The sequence below is a fragment of the Balaenoptera acutorostrata genome, chromosome 4 (genome assembly GCF_949987535.1).
Source record: "Balaenoptera acutorostrata chromosome 4, mBalAcu1.1, whole genome shotgun sequence".
In the NCBI taxonomy this organism is placed as follows: Eukaryota; Metazoa; Chordata; class Mammalia; order Artiodactyla; family Balaenopteridae; genus Balaenoptera; species Balaenoptera acutorostrata.
Genome location: NC_080067.1, coordinates 150381079 through 150395937, shown reverse-complemented (window position 1 = coordinate 150395937; position 14859 = coordinate 150381079). Strand labels below are relative to the sequence as shown.

General features: G+C 49.4%; 1 protein-coding gene across 4 annotated transcripts in view; it reads left to right on the top strand.

Annotated features, from left to right (window-relative positions):
- Positions 1-2511: 2511 nt before the first annotated feature.
- UBE2G2 (ubiquitin conjugating enzyme E2 G2) overlaps positions 2512-14859 on the top strand; it is a 29317-nt gene continuing 16969 nt past the window's right edge. For 2 of the 4 annotated variants that reach the window (XM_057545579.1, XM_057545581.1), the window contains exon 1: positions 2512-2637. In XM_057545579.1, the coding sequence (XP_057401562.1) occupies positions 2595-2637 (43 nt within the window). In that variant the 5' untranslated portion in view covers positions 2512-2594. The remainder of the gene's footprint in view (positions 2638-14859) is intronic. The other 2 variants (XM_057545582.1, XM_057545580.1) reach the window with 2 other exon arrangements.

Sequence of the window (14859 nt, the reverse complement as noted above, 5' to 3'; positions counted from 1 at the left end):
CCTGGTCTGGGAGGATCCCACATGCCGCGGAGCAACTGGGCCCGTGAGCCACAATTACTGAGCCTGTGCGTCTGGAGCCTGTGCTCCGCAACAAGAGAGGCCGCGATAGTGAGAGGCCTGCGCACCGTGATGAAGAGTGGCCCCCACTTGCCACAACTAGAAGAAGGCCCTCGCACAGAAACGAAGACCCAACACAGCCATAAATAAAAAAAAAAAAAAAAAATTGTTACCTAAACCCAACTCCCAGAATCTTTGGGTTAAATTGATGCTTCAGTAGGAGACAGGCCCTATTGATGCTGTTATTGGTGCCCTGGGTCTCAGCAGGCACTTTCTCAGTTCCGGTACCACAAGTCCCACGTCCCAGGACCCCTCAGTTCCAGGCACACGGGCGGTGCCAGCCTGGCTGTGCTGCAGGGCACAGGTGGCGAAGCATGTGTTAACATTGGCTCTGCCACGAGACACAGCTTCATGGAAAGGAACTGCAAAAAGCAGATCCCTTTTGTACCTCAGAACTTCAGTTCCCAAAGAAACTAGTTTATTCTGAACTTGCTGGCCTGTCCAGTGGGCCAAAGCCTCTAAGTATTGATACCACACACCTGCTACTCAGAACCCTGCGGATACCAGGACCGACTGACCGAGCAAAGCGTTGCCAGATTGAGTGGATAAAATACAGGGTGCCCAGTTACACTTGAATCTCAGAGAAGACTTGCGGAGGGGGCCCGCTTCCCTGAAGGCGAGGCCGTCCCACCAGCCACAGTGAGGTGAGAGCCTTCTGTTACGTTGAGCACCTCATATTTTGGGTTTTTGTCACTTGAAACTAATCCTGGTACAAGCTGTGAATACACACACTGCTCTACAGCAGGAAAATGATGTCACAAAGACAGCAGTGACACAGACGTGGACGCAGTTAAGAAAATACCCTGCATCTGACAGGCGCTGTTGTCTGAGCGTCATAACGTTGATGACAATGCTTTTCATCACCCACACTTCCTTTAGGTGGCCAAGTGGAGTTTCCTTTCGCCTCCATGGGAACCACACCCTTTGACCCCTGACCGGCTGGGGGGAGTGGGGTGTGGTTTGATCGCAGAGAGGGCAACTACTTGAACAGGAGAAGGAAACCTCATGAGTATTTGTGCAAATCCATTACTCTTTGGAACTGTCTAAAAGTACTGTGTTGTTTCTATAAATCACCATGGTCATTTGAAAAGACAGTGTCAGACTGAATTTTTGTGACACCTCTACCGCAAAATATGCACCATTGTGAGGTTTGTGCGAATTGTTTGATTTTATTGAACTCGACAGATACCTCCTGCCACGTCCAGGTACTGAGGCTGCATCCAGGAACACATGAGACAAGAGCACCCTGCCCTCATGGGACGTGTTTCTGGTTACAGGAGACAGATAAGTTGTGTACTATGCTAGAAAATTATACAGGACATTACGTAGAAATTCTATAGAGGAGTACGTTGGATATGTGTTGTGAAGATAAAAACTTTTCTTTTTTAAAAGGTGCATATATCCTTGCCACAAAGCACTAAAGGTGCTGACTTTCTCTGAAGTAAGAATGGGGTTCTAAGAGGCATAAACAGATCAACAGATCAGTGGGCCAGTCAGTAGAACCACCATGAATGTTACGGAAAAAAAAAGACTCGCCCGTTTAGTTATCCGATGCACATTACTCAGTGGAGAAGCCAGAGCAGCAGCGGGGGCGGGGGGTGGGGGGGGATGTATGGCCTGAGGAAGATGACAGCCCCTTGCTAGCCTCCTGAAGCAGTGGCCTGGGGGACTGCCAAGGGGGCCGTGGGGAAGTCTGGACCCGCTGCCTCTGGGAGCTGCTGGTCAGCAGGCTGGCGGTTGGGAGGGGAGCCCATCCACACCTGGGGTGGGGGAGGTCTGGCCGCTGCTCTGCTCCCTCCTCGAGCTCCCAAAGCTCCTCTCTTGGCCGAGTGGAATCCAGAACCACACCGACACGGCATAAAACCGCCACAATCGCCAATCTCACTTTTTCAAACCTAAAGCGTTGTGAGGGTAGCCACCGGGGCACCAAATGTGTTGCGCGTGGATTCTCGCTCTTACTGCAGCTGGGCCTGAAAGTCGCCTCCTCTGAACTGCACGTGTGGCAGCGAGGGAGCCCCGACACGGTCCACGGTGTACCTTCAGCAAATAGTCTGAACGACATCTGCTCATCCGGCCCGCGAGTGGCCAGCCCTGCCCACCGCCCCCCTCGTCCGCCCTCCCCGCCGTCTCCATCCTCTGTCCACGATCCTCCATACCCGTCCCCGCCGTCGGGGCCGCCCTAAGGCCAAGAGGACGGAACAGGCGGTTCACACACACCCTGCAGGCACTCGCTGCTCCGGGATCTTCTGCATAGCTCCCTACCGGAATCCGGATCCCCGGAAGCGGCGTTGACCCCACAAAGCGGCTTAGGGCCACACCCCGCCCCGCCCGCAGCGCACGCGGCCCGCCCCGCGCACGCGCCTTGCGTCCCGGAAGGGCTCCTGTGCCCCCGCGGCGACCCGGAAGCGGCCCGGGCGTCGGGCGGGAGGGAGGAGCGCTGAGGAGGCGAGGCCGACGGCGCAGCTGTTGCCCGGAAGATGGCGGGGACGGCGCTCAAGAGGCTGATGGCCGAATACAAACGTGAGTTCGGGGCCGCGCGCCGCCCCTCGGCCCCCCGCCGGGCCCCGCGCCCCCTCCCGCCCGCTGCTGGCGGCCGCCCCGACGTTCGGGTGCGGGGCGTGGACTCGGTCCGCCGCCGAGCCCGGCCCGTCTGTTCGCCGTCGTGGCGGGTTTCGTGCGGTCGCCGGGGGCCGCCCGCGACCCCCCGGCAGGGAGAAGCCGGCGCGGCGCTGGTCTGGGGACCCTGGGCTCCGGCTGTGCCAGTAACCGGAGGGCTCCCCGACCCAGCCTCGCGGACGCCGGCGGGCCGGGCGGAGTGACAGCTCACCGGCCTAGTGAGAAGTTGCGGGAAGCGTCCTAGGAGGGGAAGCGCGTACTGATGAGGCGGAGGCGAAAGGTCAGATTTGGGTTTTCTCTTTAACGAGGGAACAGGGTTTTTGGACAGTGCCACCTGCCATTCTTCCCGGGTAGCGTTGCAAAAGCCTCCTTCGTGCTTTCTTAGCCCGCAGAATTTTCTGATGTTTGGGGAAAGCAAAGCGAGAAGCGTGTTCTCCCTTTTACAGCTGAGGCTCCCTTGGAGGAGTCGCTGTGAGAAGCCGGGGATGGATGCCCTTGTGTTTGCTGGGCGCAAGGTGGGAGGAAGCCTGCTGGGGGTTCACACCTGCCTCTGCTTGTTAGCTGTGGACCTTGACCTCGGACGTCGCCCTCTGCCTTTCCGCGTCTGTGGAGATGGTGCTTAGCCAGGTACCTGACAGCTGGCTCTCCGCAGCGTGAGCTGTTCCTTTTGTCATTACACTGAGGACACTTTCCGAAGAAACTGGAACATAAACTAAAATAACGAATGTCGTAAAGCTAACTGGTAAATACGCACGCAGCTGAGTTTCCTAAACCATCTTGGCGGCCCTGCGCAGCAGGTGTCAGTGTTTGGCTAGAGCAAACCACAGAGTTGCAGATGCAGGCTCGTTAAAATAAATGGTTAGATAACGCTCACCATCTAGTGTTCTCTAAAGTAAGAATGTATATTTAGGGGAGACTTTGGGGGGCAGAGTGGGGGAAGAGATGGTTCTCCCTGAACAGAGGGTTGGAGATGGGGGCCGTTGCCTCTGTCTCCTCATGGGAAACCTGGCTGGGGGTCAGATGTCTGGGGACACGTGCCATTTCCTGCCATCCTGGTCTGTGTCGCTGCATCTGTTTTAGTTTATTTGGCCCTGTTTCTAGACTGCCAGCAGGTACTATTTTCTCGTTTCTGTAGAGAAGGACTCTGTTAAACCCCTGCATGGGGAATTTAGGTGGCTGCTTCAGCCCGGTCTTTGCATTGTTGAACTTGTATTTCCTAATGTTTTCCCCTTTTCTGTGCTTACAAAAGTCCCATCCAGTATCTCAACCATGTTGTCAATTTGTAGTAATAAAACGTAAGTAGCAGTTGACTTCCAAAGCTGTGTCACAGAAGCGTATCGTGTGTGTTTTTATGTGTAAACATACGACATTTTGGAGTGTGTCGCAGACAGAGCTCTACAGGTGTCTCCCCAAGACTCCCGTCCCCCGGTTACTCAGTCAGACACCGACCTGGGCACCGTGTGGAGGGACTTTGGGGATGTTGTTTACAGGTAACTAACGAGCTGACATTAAGATGGGGAGAGTGTCGTGGGTTATGGAGGTGGAACCCCATTGTCACGTGAGGCCCCAGACGGGAGAGGAGACAGGAGAGGGGAGGCAGGAGACCCAGCGCAGGAGGGGCATCCCCTGCCGTGGCTGGGCCAGGAGCTGAGGAACACGGTGGCTTCTAGAATCTGAGAATGACCCCGGCTGACAGCGGTGAGGGCCCTGGAGCCTCGGTCCTGCAGCTGCAGGGAGCAGGATTCTGCCAACCCTCTGAATGAACGTGGGGTGGCAGCCTTGTGAGGCTCTCGGCAGAGAACCAAGTGGCGTGTGCGGTGCCCGGGCTCTGACACACGGAAGCCGCGAGATCATCAGTGGGTGTTGTCTTCAGCCACTGCATTTGTGGTCATCGTCACGTCAGCCGGAGAAAATGACTCCATTGTGTTGCTGGGGACGGGGGTTGTTGATGCGGTATCTTAGGAACATGATAAAATCCCACTTAGTGATTCTCGTCTTTTGTGTCTTAGCATCTGGTTTGCCCTCCTACCACATTCTAAGGCGGCACATCCAGTAGAAAGGTAGGCTTTACAAAAGCAACTTCTGTGTGGAATGGGTTTAGGTAGATTTGGATGGGGTTCAGGCCCCCTGTCTTGTATTTGGAATAGTCACAGAGCTGCAGAAACTCAGAGGTGGTAGGACCTTGGATATGATTCCATTCAGGCCCCTAATTTTACAAATTTTACAGGAAATTGAATAACAGACAAAATGATTTGCCCACGTTCTTACAACCAGAAAAAAGGAAAGACGGGAAAAGAAACAAGGTGTCTTAAACCGATATCTTTTCTCAATGTTTTATCTGTTTTATCTTCATGCATCATCTGGCCTTTTCTAGGAGTATCAGAGATGGACTTAGGTATTAGTTGCCAGGGCTGCCGTAACAGAGTAGCACAACACAACAGAAATGTATCCTCTCACAGCTCTGGAGGCCGGAAGTCCCAAATCAAGGTGTTGGCAGGGCCAGGCTCCCTGCAGAGGCTCTAGGAAGGATCCTTCCTTGCCTCTGCCAGCTTCTGGGCATTGCTGGCAGCCCACGGTGCTCCTTGGCTAGTGGTAGCAGAACTCCCGTCCCTGCCCCTGTCTTCCCGTGGTTGTCTTCCCTCTTATAAAGACACCAGTCACTGGTTTAGGGCTCATCCTAATCCAGCGTGATCTCGTTTTAACTTGATTACATCTGCCCAGCCCCCGTTTCCAAATAAGGTTATTTTCACAGGTTCTGGGGGACACTGTTCAACCCAGTACAGTGTCTAGTAGGAAGCCCGAACTTACACGTGTGGCGCCGAGCCGCTGTGCTCCTGCTTCGTTGTTGTCCCACAGCCTTACCTGTCTCAGTGGCGGCCTCATTCTTCCAGCCGTTCGGGCTCAAAACCTTAGATTGGTCTTTTGAGGACTCACTTTCTTCTGTATCCAAGTGTAACCTGTTGACCTGCCTTCAGACTTTATTCGTTTATGCGGAGTCCAGTGCTGGCTCAGGCCGCTCACCTCCGGCCTGGGTAACTGCAGCCCAGCCCTGACGGTGGTCTGCTTCTCTCTTGCCCCGCTTGGCTCTCTTCTCAGCACAGCAAAGTCAGATCAGGTCGCTCTGTCCAGAAGCCCTTGCAGTGACTTCTCAGGCTCTGTGTGCTCCGGCCCTTCTCTTGCCTCTGACCTCACTGACCCCTGCGCCCCGGCGCATTTCCCCAGCCCCACTTGGTGGCTGCAGCAGCGCACTCCTCTTGGGGTGTCGGCCCTTCCTCGCCCTGCTCCCCTGGAGATACCTTCTCTGAACCACCAGACTCAGCCTGTCCTTCCCATTACTGTCATCCTTCCCTGTCATTAACCCGTTTTAGTTTTTTAAAGCGTTCTTTATTGTAAAGTATGTTACGTATGTAAAAGGATATAAAAGGTGTACTTGCAGATGACATAGTGAAATGAACACCTGTACCTGTGACACCAGCCTAAGAAGTAGGACGTTAGCAGGAACTGAGCAGTCTGGTCTGTGCTCCTTCCCACCCCCACCAGGAGTTACCACCACCGAATTTTGTGTGACTTGTTCCTTTCTTTTTCTTTATAGTTCTATCACTTAATATCCTCCTACACAACATTTTATTTACTTTTGCCTGTGTTTGTACTTAGTGGAAATAGGATTGCACAGTATGTGTTCTGCAAATTGAATCTTTGCTCAGCACTCTTTCTGAGATTCATTTATGTTGAAACATATAGCTGTGTCTGTTTTCACTGCTGTGTAGTATTTCGTTTTATGAATAAGCCACAATTTGTCCTTTACTGCTGGGCATGTAGGTTATTTCCAGCCTTTGCTTATTATACAGATTGGTTGCTGTGGACATTTCTGGTGCCTGTGCACGGTGTGACGCAGCCCTGGAGCGCTCGCGGGCTGGCCTTATGGATGATGCTTCCCTGTGTGCGTGTTCCGCGTGCATCGCTGTGGATGTTCACCGACACCTTGGTGTTGTGCGGGGTCTGTTTCCTCCCATCCGGTGGGTGTGATGTGCTTCCTTGTGGTTTTAATTTGTAGATCATAACTAATGAATGAAGGTGAGCATCCTGTCATGTTTTCCCTTTGTGAAATGTCCGTATCTTTTACCAGATTTCCATAGTGTGGTTTCTTTTTCTTACTGATTTGTAGGAGTTCTTTATAAATTCCCTATCCCTTTTTATATTCCTAATCCTTTGTTGGTTATATGTGTTACAAGTATTTTATCCCAGTTTGTGCTTTGTCTTTTCAACCTTTGTGGCGTCTTTTTTTTTTAGCCACACTTTTATTTTTTTTTTTTTTAAATTTATTTTTGGCTGTATTGGGTCTTTGTTTCTGTGCGAGGGCTTTCTCTAGTTGTGGCAAGCGGGGGCCACTCTTCATCACGGTGCACGGGCCTCTCACTATCGCGGCCTCTCGTTGCGGAGCACAGGCTCCAGACGCACAGGCTCAGTAGTTGTGGCTCACGGGCCTAGTTGCTCTGCAGCATGTGGGATCTTCCCAGACCAGGGCTCGAACCCACGTTCCCTGCATTGGCAGGCAGATTCTCAACCACTGCGCCACCAGGGAAGCCCTAGCCACCCTTTTAAAAACAGTTTTATTGAGGTATAATTGACATACAGTAAGCTGATGTATTTAAGCGTACATTTGATGAGTTTGGATGTACGTGCACACACCTGTGAAGCCATTGCCACAGTTAGGATGCTGAGTAACCACCGCCCCCCAGTCTCCTCCTGCCTCTTTGTAATCTGGCTTGGCCTTCTCTCTCCTGCACCCGCAGGTCCCAGGCAATGACTGATCTGCCTTCGGTCACTCCTGTAGTTGTTTTGTACTTTCTTTGTCAGAGGTCCTTCACTCAGCATAATCATGTTGCAGTTCATCCAGGTTGTTGCTTGGGTCAGTAGTCCCTTCAAGACCACAGCTTGTTGCTGCATTCACCTGTTGGTGGACCTTTGGATTGTTTCCAGTTCTTGGCTATTACAAATAAACCTGCTGTGAACATTTGGGTTAGGGTTAGGGTTAAACCTGTCTTTCCGTGGACATATGCTTTTGTTTCTTTTGAGTAAATTCCTGGGTCATATGTGAGGTGTGTGTTTAATTTTTAAGAAATAGCCAAACTGTTTTCCCAAGTGGTTGTACCATTTTACATCCCCACCAGCAGTGTATCAAGAGTCCCACTTCGTTGCTGACCCTTGGTGTGGTCAGTTGTGAAGTTTTAGTCGTTCTGTTGGGTGTGCAGTGACATGTCATTGTGGTTTTAGTTCATGTTTGTATATGCCATCCACATATCTTTTCTGATAACGTGTCTTGAATCTTTTCCTCAGTTTTTAATCGAGTTTATTGTTTCCTTATTAAGTTGTATAAGTTCTTTATATAATGCAGGTACAGGTGTTTTGTTGGATATTTTGTAAACATTTTCACTTAGACTGTAGCTTGCCTTTTAAAAAATTGTGGTAAGAAACACATACTGTTGCCCCATTGCCATCTGAAGTGTACAGTGCATTGTTGTGAGCTGTGTGCATGTGGTTGTGTGGCAGGGCTCTGCAGCTCCTTCACTAGGCTGGACGGAAAGGCTCTGTCCCTTGAACGACAGCTCCTGTGGTTTGCCTTGTAATTTTCATAACATTGCCTTTAAAAGAGCAAAGGTTTTAAAATTTTCAGTGACATCCAGTAGATTGACTTTTAAAACATTTCTTGCTTTCTGTATTGTGTTTAGAAAATCATTGCCTAACATAAGATCACTAAGGTTTTGTCCTATGATTTCTTTATACTCTCAGCTCTTATGTTTCAATGTCAAGTAAAGTTTTGTATGTGGTATGAGATAAAGGTCAAGGTTTATTTGGAGATGATTTGCAAATGGCCGTCCAGTTGTTTGAGCACTGTATTAGTTTGCTTGGGCTGCTGTAACAAAGTACCACAGGCTAAGGAGCTTAAACCACAGAAACTATTCCCTTACAGTCAGAGATCCAGTTGCAGCAGGGCTGGTCCCTCCTGAAGCCTCTCTCCTGGGCGTGTAGACGGCCACCTCCTCCGTGTGTCCTCACAGCGTTTGTCCCTCTGTCCATGTCTGTGCCCTAATCTCCTTCTTATAAGGACATCTGTTAGATTGGATTAGGGCCCACCCCGATGACCTCATTTAATTACTTCTTTTTTAAAGACCCTAGTTATACACTCTAATGCACTTTTTGTCATTTACTATGTCCTGGAGTTCATTCTGTACTAGGACACAGAGGTGTTCATCATTCCCTTTTACAGCCGCAAAGTGTCCCATCAGTAGACGTATCATAATTTGACTGGTCCCCTATTGATAGACATTTGGGTTGTTTCCAGTTTTTTTTTTTGCTATTACAAAAAATCCTGAAATGAATAACTTTACGCATGTGTCTTTTCTTGCTGAGGGATAGATTCTGAGAAGTAGGACTACTGGTCAAAGTTTATATTTATATTTTATTTTGCGTGGTGTCTATTTTTAAAGCCACTATTTATTTAAAGCAGTGTTTTTATTAACCAATTAACATTCTCAAGGAATCAGTGCCAACGAATGGTCATTGCAAGTTTCTCTGATATTGTTAAGATTTTGTTTCTCTTTTTGAAGTTGTTTTTATCATTAAACATGAAACTATATGGTTGTGGGTGTGGTTTTGAAAACAAATAACAAAACAAGGAAACAATGTAATCTAGAAACATTCCCTCCGTCTGGAAAACTCGGTTGCTGTAATTCTTTGCTGACCGATAGGTGCCGCTGTTGACCAAGGATGCAGGTGGGCAGGCTGCTGGAGGTGGCAGTTGTGACCCTGAAGGGAGGGTGTCATGGAGGGGAGTTCCCAGGGGATCTCCGCAAAGGAGAAATAAGGCCAGCTCTTTTTGGTGTAAGCTCCTCCTCGAGGCTCCAGGTGCCCCGCTCCCTTTCTCACCGACATTCTATCCTCCGCCCCTCTTTAGCACTTTGCAATTCATCCGCCCTAATCTGGCGTGGGGTTTTTTCTTATAGAAGATGAGAAGTGCTGGGGATGCCATGTACAGCATGGGACTGTAGTAAATAAAGCTGTGTTGTGTGTTTGACAGTTGCTAAGAGAGTAGGTCTTAAAAGTTCTCACCACAAGAAAAAAATTTGTAACTCTCTGTGGTGATGGACATTAGCTAGACGCATTGTGCTGATCATTTCACAATAGATACAATTATGGAATTGCTTTGTTGTACACCTGAAATTAATATAATGTTCCATATCAATTATACCTCAGTTAAAAAAAAAGAGAGCCCACCTCCAGTACCACCTGCCCAGCAGGCCTCTCCTGACCACCTGGCCATGTCGTGCTGTCACTTCATTGTGTTCTTCACTGCGCTCGTCAGTATCTGAAACGCTCTTTGCGTTTATATGTCTCTGTGTTCACTGCCTGTCTTCCGCCACTAGAACTGAAGCTCACTGGAGGCAGGACCTTGTCTGTCTCATTCACCACGACACCCCCGCTGCCTGGAATAGCTTTGCAGAGAGGAAGTGTAGTTGATATTTGTTAGTTGATATGTGATTTGTGGTTGGCTACTTCTGGTCGTATTGGCCAAGTGTGGGTGCTCAAGCCATCGCCCTGCGGCTTGTCTAGCTCCTCAGAGCTTCAGATAGCAGCACGAAGCAAGCGTAAAGAAAAATACCGCCTGGAACTGAATGAGTCTGTGATTAGGATTGTAACTATAACATTATATAGGGGCTTCCCTGGTGGCACAGTGGTTAAGAATCTGCCTGCCAACGCAGGGGACACGGGTTCGAGCCCTGGTCCAGGAAGATCCCACATGCCGCGGAGCAGCTGAGCTCGAGCGCCACAAGTACTGAGCCCGTGCGCCTAGAGCCCATGCTCTGCAACGGGAGAGGCCACTGCAATGAGAAGCCCATGCACCACAACAAAGAGTAGCCCCTGCTCACTGCAACTAGAGAAAGCCCGCGCGCAGCAACGAAGACCCAACACAGCCAAAAATAAATAAACAAATTTAAAAAACAAAACAAAAAAACATTATATAGCAAAATAGAGACACATGACCAACTTTTAAACCACCAGTCAACAATATTTTCATGACAATGGAGAAATACTTAGATTGTCCTTTGTCGTACAAGATTTAGATTCATCAAGGCTCTTCAGCAGTGGTACTGGCGAATTCTCCTCCTTACTCTTGCTTAAGCTACTATCCTTGGTCAGAGCCCATTCTCTGTCCCTTTTGGGAGAGTGCCACATGTTACAATATAAAATTCCTTAATCACATCCAGTGACATTTCACCTGCTATTTCCCCATGTTTTTCCAGAAGTTGACACATACGGGGATTGTTATAATTTGTTTCAAGTTGCTCTGCATGTTGGTTGCTACCTAGATTCTGAAGCTAGTCTTCTAAGTCATGACATCAACAGTAAAAAAAAAAAAATTCTTTGACATGTCTCTTGGTGCACATGTGCACATATTTCTGTGAGTTTGCACTCTGGAGAGGAATTTCTAGGTCATAGGAGGTGAGAGCAACCTCATTTTCAAAGTGGTTGTACCAATTCACACTCCTTCCGGCATTCTGTTTCTGTGGCTCCTTTTCCGTGTGGACACTTCGTAGGGTCAGCCCTCTCAGCTGTGGTCACTGGGTGATTCTGGTTGGGGTAGTACTCTGATTGTGGGCTTAGTTTGCCTTTCCCCACAGTTAATGAGGTTGAACACCTTGTCTTAGGTTTATTGGCCACTTAGGTGTCGTGTGTGTGTGTGTGTGTGTGTGTGTGTGTGAAGTGCCTGTTCAAGGCTTGCTTGTGCTTGATTTTCTTTTGGGTTGTTTATGTATTTGTATTGATTTGTAAGGCATTCTTTCAAAGTTCAGATAGTAGCTCTTTGTTGGCTATATCTGTCGCACATGTCTTCTTCCTCTCCGGGGCTTACCTTTGCATTCTCTTAAAGGTGGTTTTTTTTTTGTTTTTTGGGGTTTTTCTAGGATAATGAAGCTATTTTAGTATTATTTAAAATAAGAACAACCTTTAAACTGTATAAAGTGGGCAATAGGGGAGAAGCACGCCTTCCTGAGAAGGGTCCTCCGAGAAGGGTCTTCTCGGGGAAGAGGCAGGAAGGGTGGGTGGGCAGGAGGGAGTGAAGGCTTGGACGTCAGCAGTGCTTCCTCAGGGCGGGCTCTGCAGGTAGGAGAGGTGGCTCTGGGGCTTGGCACCCCCTGGCTGGAGTGGAGGGAGCTGGCCTGGTGGTCGGTGCCAGTGACTCAGGCAGGGGTAGAGCAGGGATCAGCTGGGTTAAAAGAACTGTGGGTTTGAGTGTCAGGAGGAGGTGGTTGCCGGGCCTTGGCTCTCAGGACTCAAGGGGGACATCAGGCTGCCGGAGGCCCAGGCCCGGGAGTGCTGATCCGCTCCCATCTCTTCAGCGAGGCTCTGTGACTGTGCCCTGGGCACGGGGTGGCCTTGCCTTGTCTCTTTTGAATATTAAAAACAAAAATATCTTTTGATGTCAGACTTTTTGTTTGCTTTTTTTTTTTTTTTGGCTGTGCTGCTTGGCTTATGGATTTCGGACCAGGGATGGAACCTGTGCCTGCCTCCCTCCCTCCCCCGAGACCGCCAGGGAATTCCCAGAAGTTCTTAATTTTAGTGCTCTTAATTTTATCAGTCTTTTCCTTTATGGTTCGTGCTTTTTGGTTATTAACTTTACAGTTAGTTCTGTTTAAGGAGTCTTTACACTAAGAGCATGAAGAGATTCTTCTGCATTATCCTCTAGGAGACTTATTGTTTTATATTTCATAAAAAAACATTAATTTGGGGCGGTCAACTTTATTGAGATAAAATTTACACACTATAAAATGTGTCAATTTCAAGTATACCATTTTTAAAAAATTAATTAATTTATTTTTGGCCGCGTTGGGTCTTTGTTGCTGCGTGCGGGCTTTCTCTAGTTGTGGCGAGTGGGGGCTACTCTTTGTTGCGATGCGGTGGCTTCTCTTGTTGTGGAGCACGGGCTGTAGGCACGCAGGCTCCAGTAGTTGTGGCTCACGGGCTCAGCAGTTGTGGCTCACGGGCTCTAGAGTGCAGGCTCTGTAGTTGTGGCACACGGGCTTAGTTGCTCCGCAGCATGTGGGATCTTCCCGGACCAGGGCTCAAACCCGTGTCCCCCGCATTGGCAGGTGGATTCTTAACCACTGCGCCACCAGGGATGTTCCAAGTATACCATTCTTTGAGCTTTGACACGTGTATGCTGTGTATAGCCGTCAACACAATCGTGAGAGACTGTTTCCATTGCCCTGGAAAGTTCCCTTGTGACTGGCCCCTGGTCTCTGGCAATGTTGGACTTGCTTTCTATTACTATAGCTTTGCTTCTTCTAGAATTTCGTATAAATAGACACAGTGTGTAGCCTCTGTGTCAGGTTCCTTCACCCAGCCCAGTGCTTTGAGAGTCACCCTTGTTGTCACGTGTGCCGGTGGTTTGCTCCTGTCTGTTGCTGCCTAGTGTTCCTGGTGTGGATGGATCACCCCTCATTCATTTACCAGTGGATGGATATTTGGGTTGTTTCCAGTGTGGGCTATTGTGAGTAAAGTTGCTGGGCACATTCACATACAAGTCCGTGGGGACATAAGTTTTAATTTTATTTGTTTGTATTCCATTCCTATTTTCAGGTACCATCCTGTTTCAGGACCCCTGATTTATGTGTCCAGCCTGGACTACTGTTTAGGGCTCTAGTCTCACGTCCAGTTTCCTCCTTGACCGTCCGCACTTAGATGACTTACAGGCATCTTTAACTTGATGTCTTCAGAACTAGACTGTTTTCTTCCCTCTGAAACGTGTTTCTCTGGTGGGGTTTTCCACCTCAGTGGCACGCATTCTCCGTGTGGTTCAAGTTCGACGCGCTGCTGCATCCCTGACTCTCCTGGTCCTTAGCTGCCTGCAGAGTTGAGCACGCGCTGTCTGTTATGCTGGTTGCAGCTGTGCAGCTGGTATCAAGGCTCCAGGATTTCTTCGGGCTTCGTGCTCGCTGGCTCCGCTGTAGGAGCAGTGTGGCAGGATCTACCTTAGCAGCAGGTGTTGAACACTGGGTCTGCTGCAGCCGGGGGGTCAGCTCCCAGAGAGGAATGCAAGCGATCTCGGGATCCTTAATGCAGTATTACCATTTTGATGATAAAACTATTATTTATATCATTTTTATTAACTGAACGTATATACTTTGTGTGAAGATAAATAATATACATTTCTGTTGGGGAAGGGGAAGGAGGTACTTCGCTTTGTCCATAGTCTTTAATCCCTGAGAATCAAGCATAAGAAAATATTACAGATTTACAGCACCAAAGCAAGCAAATGAAAGTACAATGTAAACCTTTCCTATAAACAACGTAGTCAATCAAGTATTTCCTGAACACCCACTTCATGCCAGGTGCTCTGCTAGGTGCTGAGAAGGGGCTCACTGACCACCAGGGCAGGGCTCCTGTGTGTGCACAAGGTAGTCAAGAAAACAGGTTTTCATTTCTCTTGGGTAGGCAGTCCGTAGTAGAGTTGCGGGGTCTCAGGGTGAGTACGTGTTTAAACTGTTCTCCAGGGGCAGCCAAAGCATTTTGCATTCCCACTGGTGAAGCGTGAGAGACCCAGCTGCAGAGCTTACCCATGCTGGTATTAGCAGTCTTTTAAATTTCAGCTCTTCTGGTCCAAGTGAAGAGACTCTCAGCAGTCGGGCTGTAGAGCAGTGTCTGTTAGTGGTCCTCATTCCGTTTCCCTCTGACTCACCGTTGAGCATCTTCCCACGTGCTCGTTTGCCTCCGTGCCCGCTTTGGTGATGGGCCGGTTGCACTCTCTTGCCCTGTTTAGAAAACCTCGCTTGTCCTGCACTTCTCCTTTACGCTCCTTCAACTGCCGCACTCACAGCACTTCTGACGACAGACGCATGGGGGTCTTCCTGCACCCGGCACTTCTGTGACCCCAGCCGGGTGTCCTGCGATTGCACTCAGTTCTGACACTACCTACCTGGAGTTAGTGTGTCAGATCCCACAGGCTAAGGGCCCAGTCCCACGAGGCTGCTCCGCCTCGCCCGCCCATTGCAAATCCAGGGTATCGCCTGTGCTTCTGACTGAGCGGCTATAAATTGGAGGTTTCCGTGACCCCCTCCTCGGGGTTGA